The sequence below is a fragment of the Phyllobates terribilis genome, unplaced genomic scaffold (assembly GCF_046119375.1).
Source record: "Phyllobates terribilis strain yellow unplaced genomic scaffold, ASM4611937v1 Scaffold_8__6_contigs__length_399053987, whole genome shotgun sequence".
Classification (NCBI taxonomy): Eukaryota; Metazoa; Chordata; class Amphibia; order Anura; family Dendrobatidae; genus Phyllobates; species Phyllobates terribilis.
This window is the reverse complement of record NW_027362768.1, coordinates 246,664,178-246,679,699: the sequence shown is the minus strand read 5'-3', so window position 1 is coordinate 246,679,699 and position 15,522 is coordinate 246,664,178. Positions and strand designations below refer to the sequence as shown.

The window sequence follows — 15,522 nt, the reverse complement described above, 5'->3', positions numbered from 1 at the left end:
TTTGTATTGGCAGCTGACATCAAGCTCAGGGGTTAGTAATTGGGGCGTCTTATAGACTCCTCTCCATTATTAACTCCACAGTCAAATAGTGAAATAAAACGCTAACACCTAGAATAAAATAATTTGAAATAAACCGACTCCTTTAAAAAATATAAATGTAACCAAAAGCCTTAAACATACAGTTACGCCCATTCCACTGAAGCTCATGTCACCTGCAATAAAAATAAAATCAAGCAACATCCTACTCCTTTCCCACAAACCTCTGCCCCCAGCTGTCAGCTTTCCATCTGCCAGTTAAATTACGGGGGATTCCACGCCATACTTATTCAGAAATTTATTTAATGCTAAAATACATGTACAGTAAACTACACAGCCACTGCACAAATTATATGTCACTAACATCTTGCCAATTATCTATGTATATATCTATTCTATAATGTCAGGTCCTGCTGTGATTTTACTGTAAGTGGCTGATGAACGTCGGGTTGCACTCAGGTTTTTCACGCAAATGAGTATGAGGCTTACAGGCATTATTTGTAAGAAGTGCTCTCAATGTAACAGGTCAATGAGGAGTTTGGATACGAGAGATCCCTTTTCAGTATCAGAAACTATGGAAATTATACCCCATCTGGAATTTTTATTGATTGAGATGCACAAATCTAAGAGCCCCAAAAAAAAATGCTATCAAGTGTGAAAACCAAACCTCTACAACAGTTTTTAACTAGTGTTTTAGCAACATGGGAGCATACCCTCCTTATACTGCCCAAAGTTAGTAATGTTACTAACAATTTGAGAGCAGAAATCTACTTTGCATTATAATAGCAGCATTAAATGAATATTTAACAAATCTCATTCACACACTAAGTTTTACAGAGTAAATTGATCTGCAAATTTGCAACATTTCATCAATAATCTTCATAAGCATAATAAAAGCTTTCCAAATAAGGATGGTCAAAAAAATAAAATGGATCCAGGGAAGTGAGCATTATTGGATATAACTGCTGGTTTAAACATTCAACTGTATGAAAAAGCAAGATCATTTATAGGCTATTCAGTTCTTTGAATTCAATAATGGTGCTTAGACATGAATTACACTCCAGGACTGGTGTTTAATGATTTGTGAAGGACACCAGACAGACAGGCGGGTGAATAGCCACACCATGCACAATACCTGCTACTTTGAATCACCTCAAGACAAGTGCCATTTCTGTAGATCTAATGGAAAGGAGAAATTGTAAGGTTCGAAAGAAAGAAGCTGCAAACAGAAGATCAGAGTGAACAAAGCGTATCAAAAGGAATGGTTACACCCACGCTGCTTTTAGTGTTAACACCTGAAAAATAACTGTGACAAATTGCTTTATATTGAGGGGAAGGGAATAAAATAAAAAGCAGACTTGGAATTACTTCTCACCATCTTTCCAAAGTTCTGACACAAATTTATCAGATGACTGATTCAGCAATGTGGCAATATTATCATTAAGTGGGTCCATATTCTTCATAAGCCACTCATCAGCTTTGTAATCAACCTATACAGAACAGAAAAACACTTAGAAACTTTGCTTGAAAGTAAAAAAAAAAAAAAACTAAAATGCCCTTGAGTACCAACATAAGCAATTATGAAACCGCCATTGCTTAAAACTTTTAATTTTAAGATCCTCAGCTGGCCATGGATCAGACAAGACTCCATCCTCTTCTATGCAGGGACTGAAACATTCAGTGACCATGTAGATAAAGGCAAAAAAGTCTTCCTCAGGACAGAGCCAAGAAAGAGGGTCATATGATTACCCACATGACAGCAATCCTGTGTGCTATGGACATCGCCATTATTTAAATTGCTGATGCATAGGCAGCTGTGAGCCAAGATACAGCCTAGAAACCAACTGCTCTAAGGATGAACCAAGAGAACATTTGAGTGTAATAGCAGGTTATGCCCAGAAATATTAGACACAGGAGCATTTTTCAAAAGCTTTTAAGTTTAAAACTTTGTCAGGCATTTGTGATAGAACAGAAATTTTAGATCTGGTGTAAGATCTATTTGAATACTTAGAAAATTATAAGTCAAGTTTGAAGTTTTTTTCTTCACCTGTTACATTTTTGCATTTCGTCCAAATAAAAACCGAGCAGTTTAACTTCTGCAGCCTACAGACCTCACTGAACATAAACTGCACAATCCTAGGAATATTGGCAGCTTTACAGAATTTCTCATTTACAGTGCCGGCAAAAAAAATCTTTACACTTGCGCAGCAAAAAAAAACCCTTTACATATAAAATCCACATCGTAATTTCACTTTTTAAAAGTGTACACAATGGGGTTGATAATAAAAAACTGTCTAATATTAAAGCTGGCTTTGTTGCAAATATCAACCAATCAACGCTCAGTTTTCACTTCTCTGGTAAAGCGAAAGCTGCACTCTGATTGGTTATTATGTGCAGCTCAGCCAGTTTTGCTATTAGGCAGTCTTTTATTATCTCCCTCAGTTTTTTATTATGTCCCACAATGGGTCGAAAGAAGCTTAAAATGGAAGAGAAATCCCGTGCCTTGACTCTGCTCGAGAAAGGGGATTTGGTGATTGCTGTAGCTAGAGATCAGGGAGTGTCAAGAGAAGCAATTTATCAACTGAAGTGGTCGGCGGCATTATTGCCTCCTGGGATGGTACCGCAGAGGAAGTCAGGTTCTGGCGCACCTAAGAAGGCTTCACCAAGGACTGATAAGCTTCTGAAGCGTGAAGTGATGTCACATCCTTCTATAACTGCCCTTGAAAAAAAAAAAAAGTACCCTATGCTCCTCCAGAACATCGCAACTAGGACTATTCGTCACCGCCTGCAGAAGGACCTGGGTCTACCAAGTTGCCGTACCGCAAAGAAGCCCCTGCTCACAGCAGCAATGAAGAAGAAAAGGCTTGCCTTTTGTAAGAAATATCAAGATTGGACATCTGAAGAGTGGAAAAAAAGTGATGTTTAGTGATGAGAGCACTTTCAGGCTGGTCAGGGGAGGCTCAGAGGTTGTGCGTCGTCCGAGTACTGTGTCACAGTATGACCCAAAATATACAGTTAAGACTGTTAAACACCCTGACAGTGTGATGGTGTGGGGTGCATTCAGTGGAAGCATGGGCAGGGCAGGTTTGTACTTCCTTCCCAAGATTGTAACTATGAAAGCAAGTAATTATATTACTGTTTTGGAAGAACACCTGCTTACTTTTTGGGTCATACATCAGTGTGATTACCTTATACATGATGGAGCCCCTGTCCACAAAGCCAAGGCCGTGAGAAAGTTTCTCAGTGACCATAACATTAACATTTTAGAGTGGCCAGGTAATTCCCCTGACCTTTACCCCATAGAAAATGCCTGGAATTCAATGAAAAACAAGGTTCAAGAGACACGACCCAGCAACATCAACAATCTAAAAGAGGTGCTGAAGACACTGTGGGTAAACATGGACTCCACATACTTAGCCAGCCTTGCTAAATCCATGCCTAAATGACCGCAGATGGTGATAAAATGTAAGGGTGACATGACAAAATACTAATTATAATAAAATATCCACAATAAAACACTTGAATCCACTTGAATATTAAGATTTTGTGGTTTCATTGAACTTGTAAAGATTTTTTTTGCCGGCACTGTATCTTTCCTCTCCTGATTTATGTCATTTTTTGACCACATCAAAACTTAAAGGTAATCTGTCACCCCACTGGGTGACAGACCTCTACTATGGCCATACAATGTATAGAAAAGTAAATCTATACTTACCTGTATGGCCAATAGCAGAGGTCTGATTGCAGAGAAATCTAGGTTTTATAAAGTCTGTTTTCCAGAGGCTTGGCATCCGGCGGAAGCCAAGCAAACCCCTCCTATCCGCTTACTATTCCCCTAAATTGCCGCCTCTGTGCTAAATTACCATATCTGCGACAGCCCCTGCTCTGCCTCCGATCCCACGCATGTGCAAAGCATGCCTCCAGCCCAGTTTGGCTGCGTACTGCTCCGTAGCATTGTGTTGCGCAAGCGACGGAGAGTCAGACCTCCACTCCGCTGGCAAACGGGGCCAGAGGGAAACCAAGTGCGCTCCATGGGGGCAGCGCTTTGCGCATGCACGTGACGGGAGGCAGAGTCGGGCACGTCACAGAGCCCTGTGACGTGCAGGGGGGGGGGGGGGGGGGGGGGGATATGGTAATTTACCACAGAGGCGGCGATTTAGAACACTAAGCAGATAGGAGGGGTTTGCTTGGCATCCCCCAGACGCCAAGCCTCTGGGAAAGACTTTATAAAACCAGATTTCTCTGCAATCAGACCTCTGCTATGGGCCATACAGGCAAGTATAGATTTACTTTTCTATAACCTGTACGCCCATAGTAGAGGTCTGATATCGCCCAGGGGGGAGGGGGGTGTGTGACACATTACCTTTAAGAATTTTGCATAAAAGAGAACTGCCATTGGAATGCACTCTGATGAATCCAGGGATTGTCCACAGCATCGAGTAGGCAGACAGACAATCACAGAATAAGGCTGCGTGCCCACTATGCGCCTTTCAAGCGTTTTTGCCGCGGAATTTCCGCAGCAAAAACGCTTGGCAATACGTGCCCCATGGTCCCCAATGATAATCCGCATGTGCTATGCACATGCTGCAGAAATTTCTGCTGCAGATCATTGCAGAAAAATACGCAGCATGGCCATTAATTTTGCGGACACAGAGTAATTGCCGCCATTGACCTGCATTGAAACGCATATTATCCGTGTCAGTACATTTGCACATACGGATAATATGCGATTCTATATGCGGATGGTACCCGGGTCTGAAGAGGAGACTCTCCTCCAGACCCAGGTGCCATAGAACCTGTTAAAAAAAAAATTTTAAATAAAAAATAAAAAGATTATAGTTTCCTTCCGTTGTCCCCTGGTCTCCTCAGCGATGCGTCTGGTCTGTTGTATGGGTCGCGGTGGTGTGAAATGACTAAATGACATCATGGCAGGTCCTTTCACACCACCGCGACCCATACAACAGACCTGACACATCGATGAGGAGACCAGGGGACATCAGAAGGCAAGTATAATATTTTTTACTACTTTTTTTTTTTTTAACCATTACTTGGTCACACTATACAAATCCATGCCGGTTGCATGGATTTATATAGTGTGACCAAGTTGCTAAAATTGCTTGGAAAAGCGCTTGATAACCCGCATGCAGAAACGCATGCAAAAACGCTTGACAAACGCTTCTACCTGGCGGGAAAAACGCATGTAAAATCCACGAGTTTTCCTGCCAGGGAGAAACAGAAAAAATATGCAGCATTTCTGCATCGTGGGCACAGACAAATTACAAAGGGTCATCTTATTTGCCATGTTAAATATGGACAGCACACAGATATCACACTGTTATCCATGAACTGTACGCATTTTTCACAGACCCACAGACTTATTAGCTCTTTTGATCTGCGATATCAGGGGGGAAAAAACAAAACAAAACAAAAAAAAAGCGATGTCTCAGTTGGACCGACATAATGGGTACATGTTGTATGGGAGAAAAACATGGATAGAACATATGTGAATGAGGCCGAAGGCAGAATTTAGTTGGCTGTGACAAACTGTACACAGGCCATAATGTACAGCCTGGCCACAGATCTCCACAACTGAAAACAGCCTTGCAGGCATATATTCGAGCCTTGGAGGACCCACAACCAGTATGTATATAATTCTGTACATGGAACACTACAGAAATGTCTAAATTCGCCCTAAAGCCCTCTCACACAATCTCCACATCAATAATTACAGAATTGCTCACTGGCCACTAGTGGGACAGAGAAAACAGAAGCTGTCATGGCAGTAGTGAGACAGATGCAAGAGAACACCTGTGTCTTTCAGAATAGATGTGACAGATAAGAATTTACATTACCTTCCCAGCATAATGCATAACGCAAAAGTCCGCTTTATCTTTCAGCTGTTTGGGCTTTTGAAATTTTGAATGCGAGCCCTGTTCCTGAACGACTTTCTCCACAAAACTTTTATCAGTAGCTTTTGGAAACCAACACTCCTCATCCAGGAGAGCCAGTATACCTGGGGGACCAGCCTTCAGAACAAAGTATTACCAAAACATTATGATCAGAAAATTAAAGCATGATAAGTATTATATTATGATAAGGTCTCTTAACTCACGGGTCGTTCTATCAAGTCAATACAAGGCTGAAGGTCCAAGCCAAAGTCAATGAAATTCCACTCAATCCCTTCTCGTTGGTACTCCTCTTGTTCTAGTATGAACATTGTGTGATTGAATAGCTGCTGCAGTTTTTCATTTGTGTAATTAATACACAGCTGTTCAAATGAATTCAGCTATAATAAAAAAAAGTTACCATAAAAATTTCAGAATGAAATTTAATTTTTACAATCTGTTGCAAAGCCATTTTTTTTTTAAATACTTTCTCTACCCTCTTAAACAGAATGCATAATCAGCAGAAATAGTTTAAATCAGATTTATATTGTACTTCTATAAAAAAAAAAAATTTTTGAATGAACCCTTTACATTATTTGCTAAAAGAGCATTGAGAGATTTAAGATAATATATCACACATATATAGTGCGTGCATGATTGATATAAATATATTTACACACACACATACAATACCGTTCAAAAGTTTGGGGTCACCCAGACAATGTGTTTTCCATGAAGGCTCACTTATTTATCAAATGAGTTGCAAAATGAATAGAAAATATAGTCCAGACATTGGCAAGGTTAGAAATAATGACTTTTATTAGAAAGAATTTTCTCTTTCAAACTTTGCTTTCTTCAAAGAATGCTCCCTTTGCATCAATTCCAGCATTGCAGACCTTTGGCATTCTAGCTATTAATTTGCTGAGGTAATCTTGAGAAATTTCACCCCATGCTTTCTGAAGCCTCTCCCACAAGTTGGATTGGCTTGATGGACACTTTTTGCGTACCATACGGTCAAGCTGCTCCCACAACAGCTCAATGAGGTTGAGATCTGGTGACTGCGCTGGCCACTCGATTACAGATAGGGAAGAAGGCGGCAGATGGTATTCTAAATAGTTCATGCATAATTTGGAGGTGTGCTTTGGGTCATTGTCCTGTTGTAGGATGAAATTGGCTCCAATCAAGCACTGTCCACAGGGTATGGCATGGCGTTGCAAAATGGAGTGATAGCCTTCCTTATTCAAAATCCCATTTACCTTGTACAAATCTCCCACTTTACCAGCACTAAAGCAACCCCAGACCATCACATTACTTCCACCATGCTTGACAGATGGCGTCAGGCACTCTTCCAGCATCTTTTAGTTGTTCTGCGTCTCACAAATGTTCTTCTGTGTGATCCAAACACCTCAAACTTTGATTCATCTGTCCATAAAACTTTTTCCAATCTTCCTCTGTCCAATGTCTGTTCTTTAGCCCATATTAATCTTTTCCTTTTATTAGCCAGTCTCAGATATGGCTCTCTTTGCCACTTTGCCCTGGAGGCCAGCATCCCGGAGTAGTCTCTTCACTGTAGACGTTGACACTGGCGTTTTGCGTGTACTATTTAATGAAGCTGCCAGTTGAGGAGCTGTGAGGCGTCGATTTCTCAAACTAGAGACTCTAACATACTTGTCTTGTTGCTCAGTTGTGCAGCGGGGACTCCCACTTCTCTTTCTACTCTGGTTAGAGCCAGTTTGTGCTCTCCTCTGAAGGGAGTAGTACACACCGTTGTAGGAAATCTTCAGTTTCTTGGCAATTTCTCGCATGGAATAGCCTTCATTTCTAAGAACAAGAATAGACTGTCGAGTTTCACATGAAGTTCTCTTTTTCTGGCCATTTTGAGAGTTTCACAGAACAAACAAATGTAATGCTCCAGATTCTCAACTAGCTCAAAAGGGAGGTCAATTTTATAGCTCCTCAAATCAGCCCAACCGTTTTCAGCTGGGCTAACATACTTGTGCAAGGGTTTTCTAAACATCCATTAGCCTTCTTACACAGTTCGCAAACACAATGTACCATTAAAACACTGGAGTGGTGGTTGTTAGAAATGGGCCTCTATACACCTATGTAGATATTGCAATAAAAAGACGTTTGCAGCTAGAACAGTCATTTACCACATTACGTATTGAGTGTATTTCTGATTCATTTAATGTTCGCTTCATTGAAAAAAAATGTGCTTTTCTCTCAAAAATAATGAAATTTTTAAATGACCTCAAACTTTTGAACGGTAGTGTATATTTACTATACTCATTTACATATACATGAGTATGATATATATTTATATCCAACACACAGTTGTGCTCAAAAGTTTACATACCCCAGCAGAATTTTTCCTTTCTTGGCCTCGTTTCAGAGAATATGAATGATAACAAAACCTTTGGTTATTGTTTGGGTGAAGCCATTTATTGTTAAACTACTGCGTTTTCTCTTTTTAAATCTTAGTGAGAACCAAAAACAAGGCCAAGAAAGGAAAAATTCTGCCGGGGTATGTAAACATTTGAGAATACATACATACATTTTTTTGATCCCTTGCTGTTTTTGTAAGTTTGCCCACTGACAAAGATGAACAGTCTATAATTTTACGGCTAGGTTAATTTTAAACATAGAGAGATCAAATATCCAAAAAAAAAAAAAAAAAGAAAAAAAAAAACCATTGTATAAATTAGATATTTTTTTTGCATTTTGCAGTGAGAAATAAGCATTTGATCCCCTACAAACCATTATGAGTTCTGGTTCCTATAGACCAGTTCGATGACTGTCAATCGACATCGATCTGGGGCACCATACAAAAAGATCAGCCTAAAACTACATGGGGGGGGGGGGGGACTTAATCTCAAGGCAGCTGGAACCACAGTCCCCAAGAAAAACCATTGGTAACACATTACGCCTTAAAGGTTTAAAATCCTGCAGTGCCCACAGGGTCCCCCTGCTCAAGAAGGCACATGTGCAGGCCCGTCTGAAGTTTGCCAATGAACACCTGGATGATTCTGTGACTTATTGGGAGAAAGTGCTGTGGTCAGAGGAGACAAAAATTGAGCTCTTTGGCATTAACACAACTCACCGTGTTTGGAGAAGAGAAATGCTGCCTATGACCCAAAGAACACCGTCCCCATTGTCAAGCATGGAGGTGGAAACATTATGTTTTAAGGGTGTTTCTCTGCCAAGGGCACAGGACTACTTCACTGCATCAATGGGAGAATGGATGGAGCCATGTACTGTGAAATCCTGAGTGACAACCTCCTTCCTTCCGCCAGGATAATAAAAATGGGTCGTGGCTGGGTCTTGCAGCAAGACAATGACCCAAAACATACAGCCAGGGCAACAAAGGAGTGGCTCAAAAAGAAGCACATTAAAGGGAATCTGTCACCACTTTGGAGTTATCAGACCTCTACTATGGGCATAGAAATTTAAATCTATACTTACCTGTATGGCCCATAGTAGAGGTTTATTTGCAGAGAAAAGCGTTTTAATTAATTCTATTTTGCACAGGCTTGGCGTCCAGGGGACACAAAGCAATCCCCGCCTATGTGCTTATTATTCCTCGAAATCCCCACCTATATGTTTAATTATCATATTTCCCCCTTCCCTGCACCTCACAGGGCCCTATGACGTGCACTGTGCTGTCGCACCTCCTGGGCATGCGAAGCGCCACTCACATAGCCAGTACAAAATAGAATTGATTAAAGCGCTTTTCTCTGCAATCAAACCTTTACTATGGGCCATACAGGTATGTATATTTACTTTTTTATACCTTGTATAGCCATAGTAGAGGTCTGATAACTCCAAAGTGGTGACAGATTCCCTTTAAGGTCATGGAGTTGGCCTAGCCAGTCTCCAGACCTTAATCCCATAGAAAACTTATGGAGGGAGTTGAAGCTCCGAGTTGCCAAGCGACAGCCTCAAAATCTGAATGATTTAGAGATGATCTGCAAGGAGGAGTGGACCAAAATTCCTCCTGACATGTGCGCAACCCTCATCATCAACTATAAAAAAATGTCTGGCAAGCATTTTGCCACCAAGTTTAAGTCTTTGCCAGAGGGATCAAATACTTATTTCTCACTGCACTACATTTATCTAATTTATGCAATGTGATTTTCTTGATGGATATTTTATCTCTCATTGTTAAAATTAACGTACCCTTAACATTATAGACTGTTCATGTCTGTCAGTGGGCAAATACATACATACATATTTGCCATGTAATTTGTTATTTTGTGGGACAGCACAGTTACGATAGCAAATTTATGTATTACTTGTTTAGAAGATTCTTTTTAAACAGTATTCTTTAGTACCACTTGAGGACTTGATCAAATAATCACATGTTAAACACATTATACAACCTACGTTGTCAGTGTTTGACTCATAGGCCACGGACCCCACTATCAGTATTTGGTCAGTATTGTTTCTCAGGACTGGGAGCCAGATCCAGGAGTGGGTGATATAATAAATACAGAATAAGTGATGTGTTTCTCTTTTCTCTGATTGTTCCACTCCTGGTTTTGGCTCCCACCCCTGAGAAAACATACTGACCAAATACTGAACAAATACTGATAGTGGGGCCGTGGCCTTAGCCTAAGTGGACCAGCCTTTACACAGTTGAGGCAGTTGGCATCCACAGAGGCCCTTAAGTGTTTGGCTGCCGGAGTAACCCAGAGTTATCGCACTGTGGGGGTGCTTATATGATGACCGTGCAGACATATCTATGGCAGTGGGAGCCCAGCCGCATGCAACAGCTGGCTCGTACTGCAGATGCTTACAGGCACAGTTCTTATGCCTGCTCCACCCTTGTGCTGTACAAGAACAGCATGGTGCATGAATGGGTTATGGTGATACCATAGATGATAAAAAGATATTACCTCAAAAATCTCAAAGCCAGCAATATCCAGAATGCCAATGAATGAAGCCCCTTGCCTCTTTGTTTTGTCTAAGGCTTTATTAACACGCATCACAAGCCAGCGGAACATGCGCTCATATGTTGCCTTAGCAAGTGCCTCTATAGCAAAGTCGGCCTAAGAAAAGAAGGTATCAATTAGAAATATGTGGAATATTTATAGGGAATTTTGTTTCATTACACTAGTGCAGTATTTCTTAAATTCTAGTCCTCAAGTCTGACCCTCCCACAGGTCATGGTTTTAGGATTTGTTTAGTGTTGCATAGGTGATGAAATCAATACTAGGGAAATCTTAAAAACATGATCTGTTGGGGGAGCCAGGAGGACCAAGTTTGGGAACACTGCTTTAGCTCAAGTATTTGTTTCAACTAGAGGAGGGGGGGGACCCTTACCTGTTCTTTAGTTTGTGCTTTTTGTACATAGTCTCTACCAACTTTTATGCGTGGTGTGAGGATTCCTCTAGTAAAGTCATTAACATTAATTCCCAAAAGATGACACACCTTCTGAGCAGCTAGTAAAAAAAAATATATACAAGATAAATTGTTATTGGTCAACGAAGTTGAAGTTATGCATCAACATTGTGTTTAGAGGATATATTCTTAATATTTCATAATGCAAGATAAACATTTTTGCTTTAACCCCGTTAAGGGGCATTAAAGTTATTAAATTGCTTTAATTACTGAGAAAAAGCAAGTCAATTTCAAGTTTATTTACATGCGGTCCATCTGCTGTTGAGTTTGGTGCATAGTTGGTTTCCATGCATCTCTGCCTCCAGACCGTGGCCAAGCCTGTGCAATAGCTACATTCCAGGAGAGGAGCTGTTTTATATAAATCACAGGGCTGCAGAGATCAGAGACCTGACTTGGGATGTCAAGGCTATGTTTACACGTTGCATTTTTGCTGCGTTTTTTCCGCAGACAAAACCTGCTCTCTTGGCAGTAAAAAAAGCAACGTCAAAAAAGGTTTTGAAGAGTTTTTGCTACATTTTGTCAGGTTACATTTGTCTCTTGTGCATGCTAATAAAGTTTTAGTGCATAAAAAAAAACAAAAAACAAAAAAAACAACACCTCATTCAACGTCTTCAGGTTTTGGCACCAAAACCGGATACCTCCATTTTTTTTTTTTTTGTTTTGTTTTACTACGCATTGCCTTCTATGGGTGAAAAACACTGCAAAATACTGAAATAAGGGACATGCTGCATTTCGCAAAAACGTCGCTCTTTGCCAAAACAGTCAGGAAAAAAACCAAGGTGTGTGCATGAGATTTCTGAAATCTTAGACTTTGCTGGTACTGTAAAAAGACAGCTGAAACTTTGCATTAAAAATGCATAAAAAAATGCTGCAAAAACGCAACGTGTACAATAGCCTGAGTTATCTGCTCACATTCCTCTCCTTATCTTCTGAAGAAATGCAGTTATAAATCACCAGCTGTGCAGTCTTCACATCTATCAAACTGTACAGATGCAATTTTCAAAGCCGAATAAAAATAAAAAAAATAAAAATTGTTAAATGGTGATGACTATATACCAGTGTTATCAGGCATGGAAGCCTGATCCGTGTTACGCTCCTTCTTGAATGCAATGTTGCCGAGCTGAAGCACACCAGAAACAACCTTCAGCAATCCTATGAAAAGAAAGCATTTAAATACAGAGTAATAAAGAAAAAGAAAAAAAAAACTTGAAATTTTGCACATATGTAAATTCACCATCAATATTCTAGCAGCTTAATATATTTCAACCACCCAAGTTACAGCTATACATCGCCCCCCCAACCTTCATTGTAGGAAGCTAGGTCAGGTTAGCACGTGTATTACATTGACAATGCCACCTGTCAACACATTATCCAAATCCTCCTTGGCTGCTTAAGATACAGGTGAAAACTTAGTTTTGTATAAAAATTCTGCTCTTGAAAAGTAAGAGCAGTGCTATGGGTTTCTTTAAGACCGTTTACTATATAAAGCAGATATAGGCTAGATTTAGCAGGTTGACCCACATCTCTGACTGCCATTCAAAAGTCTAGTTTTTCTCGTTTGAGTTCTGTGTTGCACAAAAGGAACTCAAAACCCAGGGCTGTGGAGTCTGAGCCAAACCGCCGACTTAAGAGTCCTCAGTTTCCCCTTTGACTACCAACTCCACAGCCCTGCCTCACTACTGGGCATGTACATAAAGTGCAGCACAGATTCATCTCAACTAAAAGCAGAGATCATTAGTTCAGGAACAGAACAGACATTTATAGGACAATTCATAGCTTTCCCAAATTCTTATGAAAACATTCACAGCACAACCTGCATTGAACTACTATATCCAATTCATTATATATTTTAGGAGATTGAGTCGCTCCATTTTTATACCGACTCCACAGCCCTGCTCACACCTGTAGTCTATGGGGCTGTTCACATAATTAAGTATTTTTGCAGACTGAGTGGTCCACACAAACGAGGAAACATGTCTAATTGTTAATCAGAGTTATACCTCAAACTTGTCAATGCAAGTCTACGGATCCATGGGGGCTGGGAAGGGATGGGTGAAGAAAAGAAAAAAAAATCTAAAGAGCTGACAGTACTCCGATGCCATATCCTTGTGCTTATTTTATTATCTTTGATAAGAGAAACCGGGAAAAAAAATTGTGCTTTTCTTTTCAAAGAAACGTATTTCTTTTAAGAGCTGCCAGCAGTTTTCAAGTCCTTAAAAACTTGACAGTTTAACAGTTTAGTTTATAAGGATCACGGTGTCATGGGTGTAATTAAACAGTTGCTCTGGGTCTGGCTGTAGGTCACTGCGCTTGGCATTGCAGATACCTTTTTAATCCTTCTTTAAGAGCCAGCAGCGACCTCCCTCCTGCTGCTGATTGACACACCCCCTTCCATGGGAGTTAAAAACACTCAGTTTGCTTCAGGAAATCGCCAGTGATACTTCTATGTGCATGCTTGGAGCACTAGTTGTTGGCTGGCTTCTTCTCCAGCAGCCTTGGAGGACCGTTAGCTTGAGCAGACACCAGAGGAATAACGCCAAGTTAATCCCCTTTGTTGGTATACCTTGTGGTCTTTAGCTTATAGAGGGGCCTGACGAGTGCTCACCCCTCCCCCCAGCCTATCTAGGGCCAAGCTCTAGGGACATACAGGGTTTAGAGTCCTGCTCAGCGATCGGTGTGGAACCTATATAGGGAAGGTGGGGTAGGCAGGGTGATATTAGATCTGCCTAGGGGTCTCCACTCCCCCTTTCCCTAGTGTTTGTACTTAGTCTTTCCCACACTTTGGGTGACAGTATGAATGTTGTATGGGTAGTACAGTCTATAGCACAGGAAACCAGCTCATGTTCCTCCTCCTCCTCCTCCTCCTCATCACCCAATCCGACTTGCTCTGACAAACTCTCTAGACCGCAGCATGTCAATTTCTCTTGCGGGTCCGCATGCAGGCTTTACCCATAGACCTAACCTCTATGAGTAAAGTCCGCAGGTGAAAAAAAAACAAAAAACGCATCGCTCATTTGCATAAAATGAGTAGAAGCCGCCGGCTACGTCGCTGTAGGGGCCGCAGGTGGCTCCGGACAGTGTGCACATACCCTGACTGGACAGGTATTACACATCCACTCCCTATTGATTTGAATGTTAAAGTCCCACACAAACCCTTTAATAAATTCTGTCTTCAGCAACCTTGAAAGCAGTTCAACTGATTTTTCTCAATACCCACTACCCCATTTGATTGCCTGTCACTGCACTTTTTATGCATCATGTACTTAATAGGAATTGTTCTCTTTGGAATAATGTTCTGCCTCAGATGCAGTTGCCTGGCATTGTCTGTCGATGTGATGTCAGTACTACAATCACTGAAGTCAGTGGCTCTGAAAGGGGTGTTCAATCTACACACTGGCAGAACCGCTGAACTCACTGACATGACGTCAACAGGGCAGCCAATACCAGACACCGGAAGCAGCAGCAGATACTAGTCAGTGGAATGAAGGAAAGGAGAGTACAGCCAGCACAGCTGGTTATTTATCTGCAACAGGCCCATACAATATCTGAAAAGGAACAACCCCTTAAAGGGGTTGTCTAGTCCAAATCGATAAGTCTGCACGCACTCTGACTGCAGACTTGGGAATTCCCTCAGTGCGCACACTGAGCACTGCGAGTATTCAACGGTTTCTGACCTGGCACCGGAGGGAGTATGCATGAGTTGTACATACTCCAGCCAGTGGGCGCAGCCTTGCTCCATACACTTGTATGAAGCGAGGCCACGACCACTGGGTAGGGTAGCTGCGTCACTACACAGGGCGCATCCTCGCTCAATACAAGTGTATGGAGAGAAGCCATGCCCACTGGCCGAGTGCATGTATAACTCATAAATGCCTTCCGGTCCTGGGTCAGAAACTGGCGAATCTTCCCAGAGAAGTGTGCGCGCTGGGGGAATTCAGAAGTCTGCAATTACACAGTGACTGCAGACTAAATGATTTGGACCAGACAACCCCTTTAATGGTTTTCAGTGTAGTCTCCCCTTGGAATAGAGATGAACATTCAAAGTTCTCATCCAACATTTAAATTACTCTAAGCTCTGCTATAAATCCTATGATGCACAAGCCATGCACACCATAGAGCCAGCCGTGTTAACAGCGATTTAGATTTTCACAAATTGCTAAATGTTATTAGTATACAATCAGACACTGAAGTATCACACTCT

The 15,522-nt window shown here is 41.2% G+C and overlaps 1 protein-coding gene across 2 annotated transcripts in view; it reads right to left on the bottom strand.

The window, feature by feature from the left end:
- The window catches only part of MYH9 (myosin heavy chain 9), a 170,376-nt gene that overhangs the window by 76,760 nt on the left and 78,094 nt on the right, over window positions 1-15,522 (bottom strand). For both annotated transcript variants that reach the window (XM_073644107.1, XM_073644108.1), the window contains exons 10-15: window positions 12,378-12,473; window positions 11,244-11,362; window positions 10,817-10,969; window positions 6,149-6,322; window positions 5,889-6,062; window positions 1,412-1,526 (exon numbers count right to left, since the gene is read on the bottom strand). In XM_073644107.1, coding sequence (XP_073500208.1) covers window positions 1,412-1,526; window positions 5,889-6,062; window positions 6,149-6,322; window positions 10,817-10,969; window positions 11,244-11,362; window positions 12,378-12,473 — 831 coding nt within the window. The remainder of the gene's footprint in view (window positions 1-1,411; window positions 1,527-5,888; window positions 6,063-6,148; window positions 6,323-10,816; window positions 10,970-11,243; window positions 11,363-12,377; window positions 12,474-15,522) is intronic.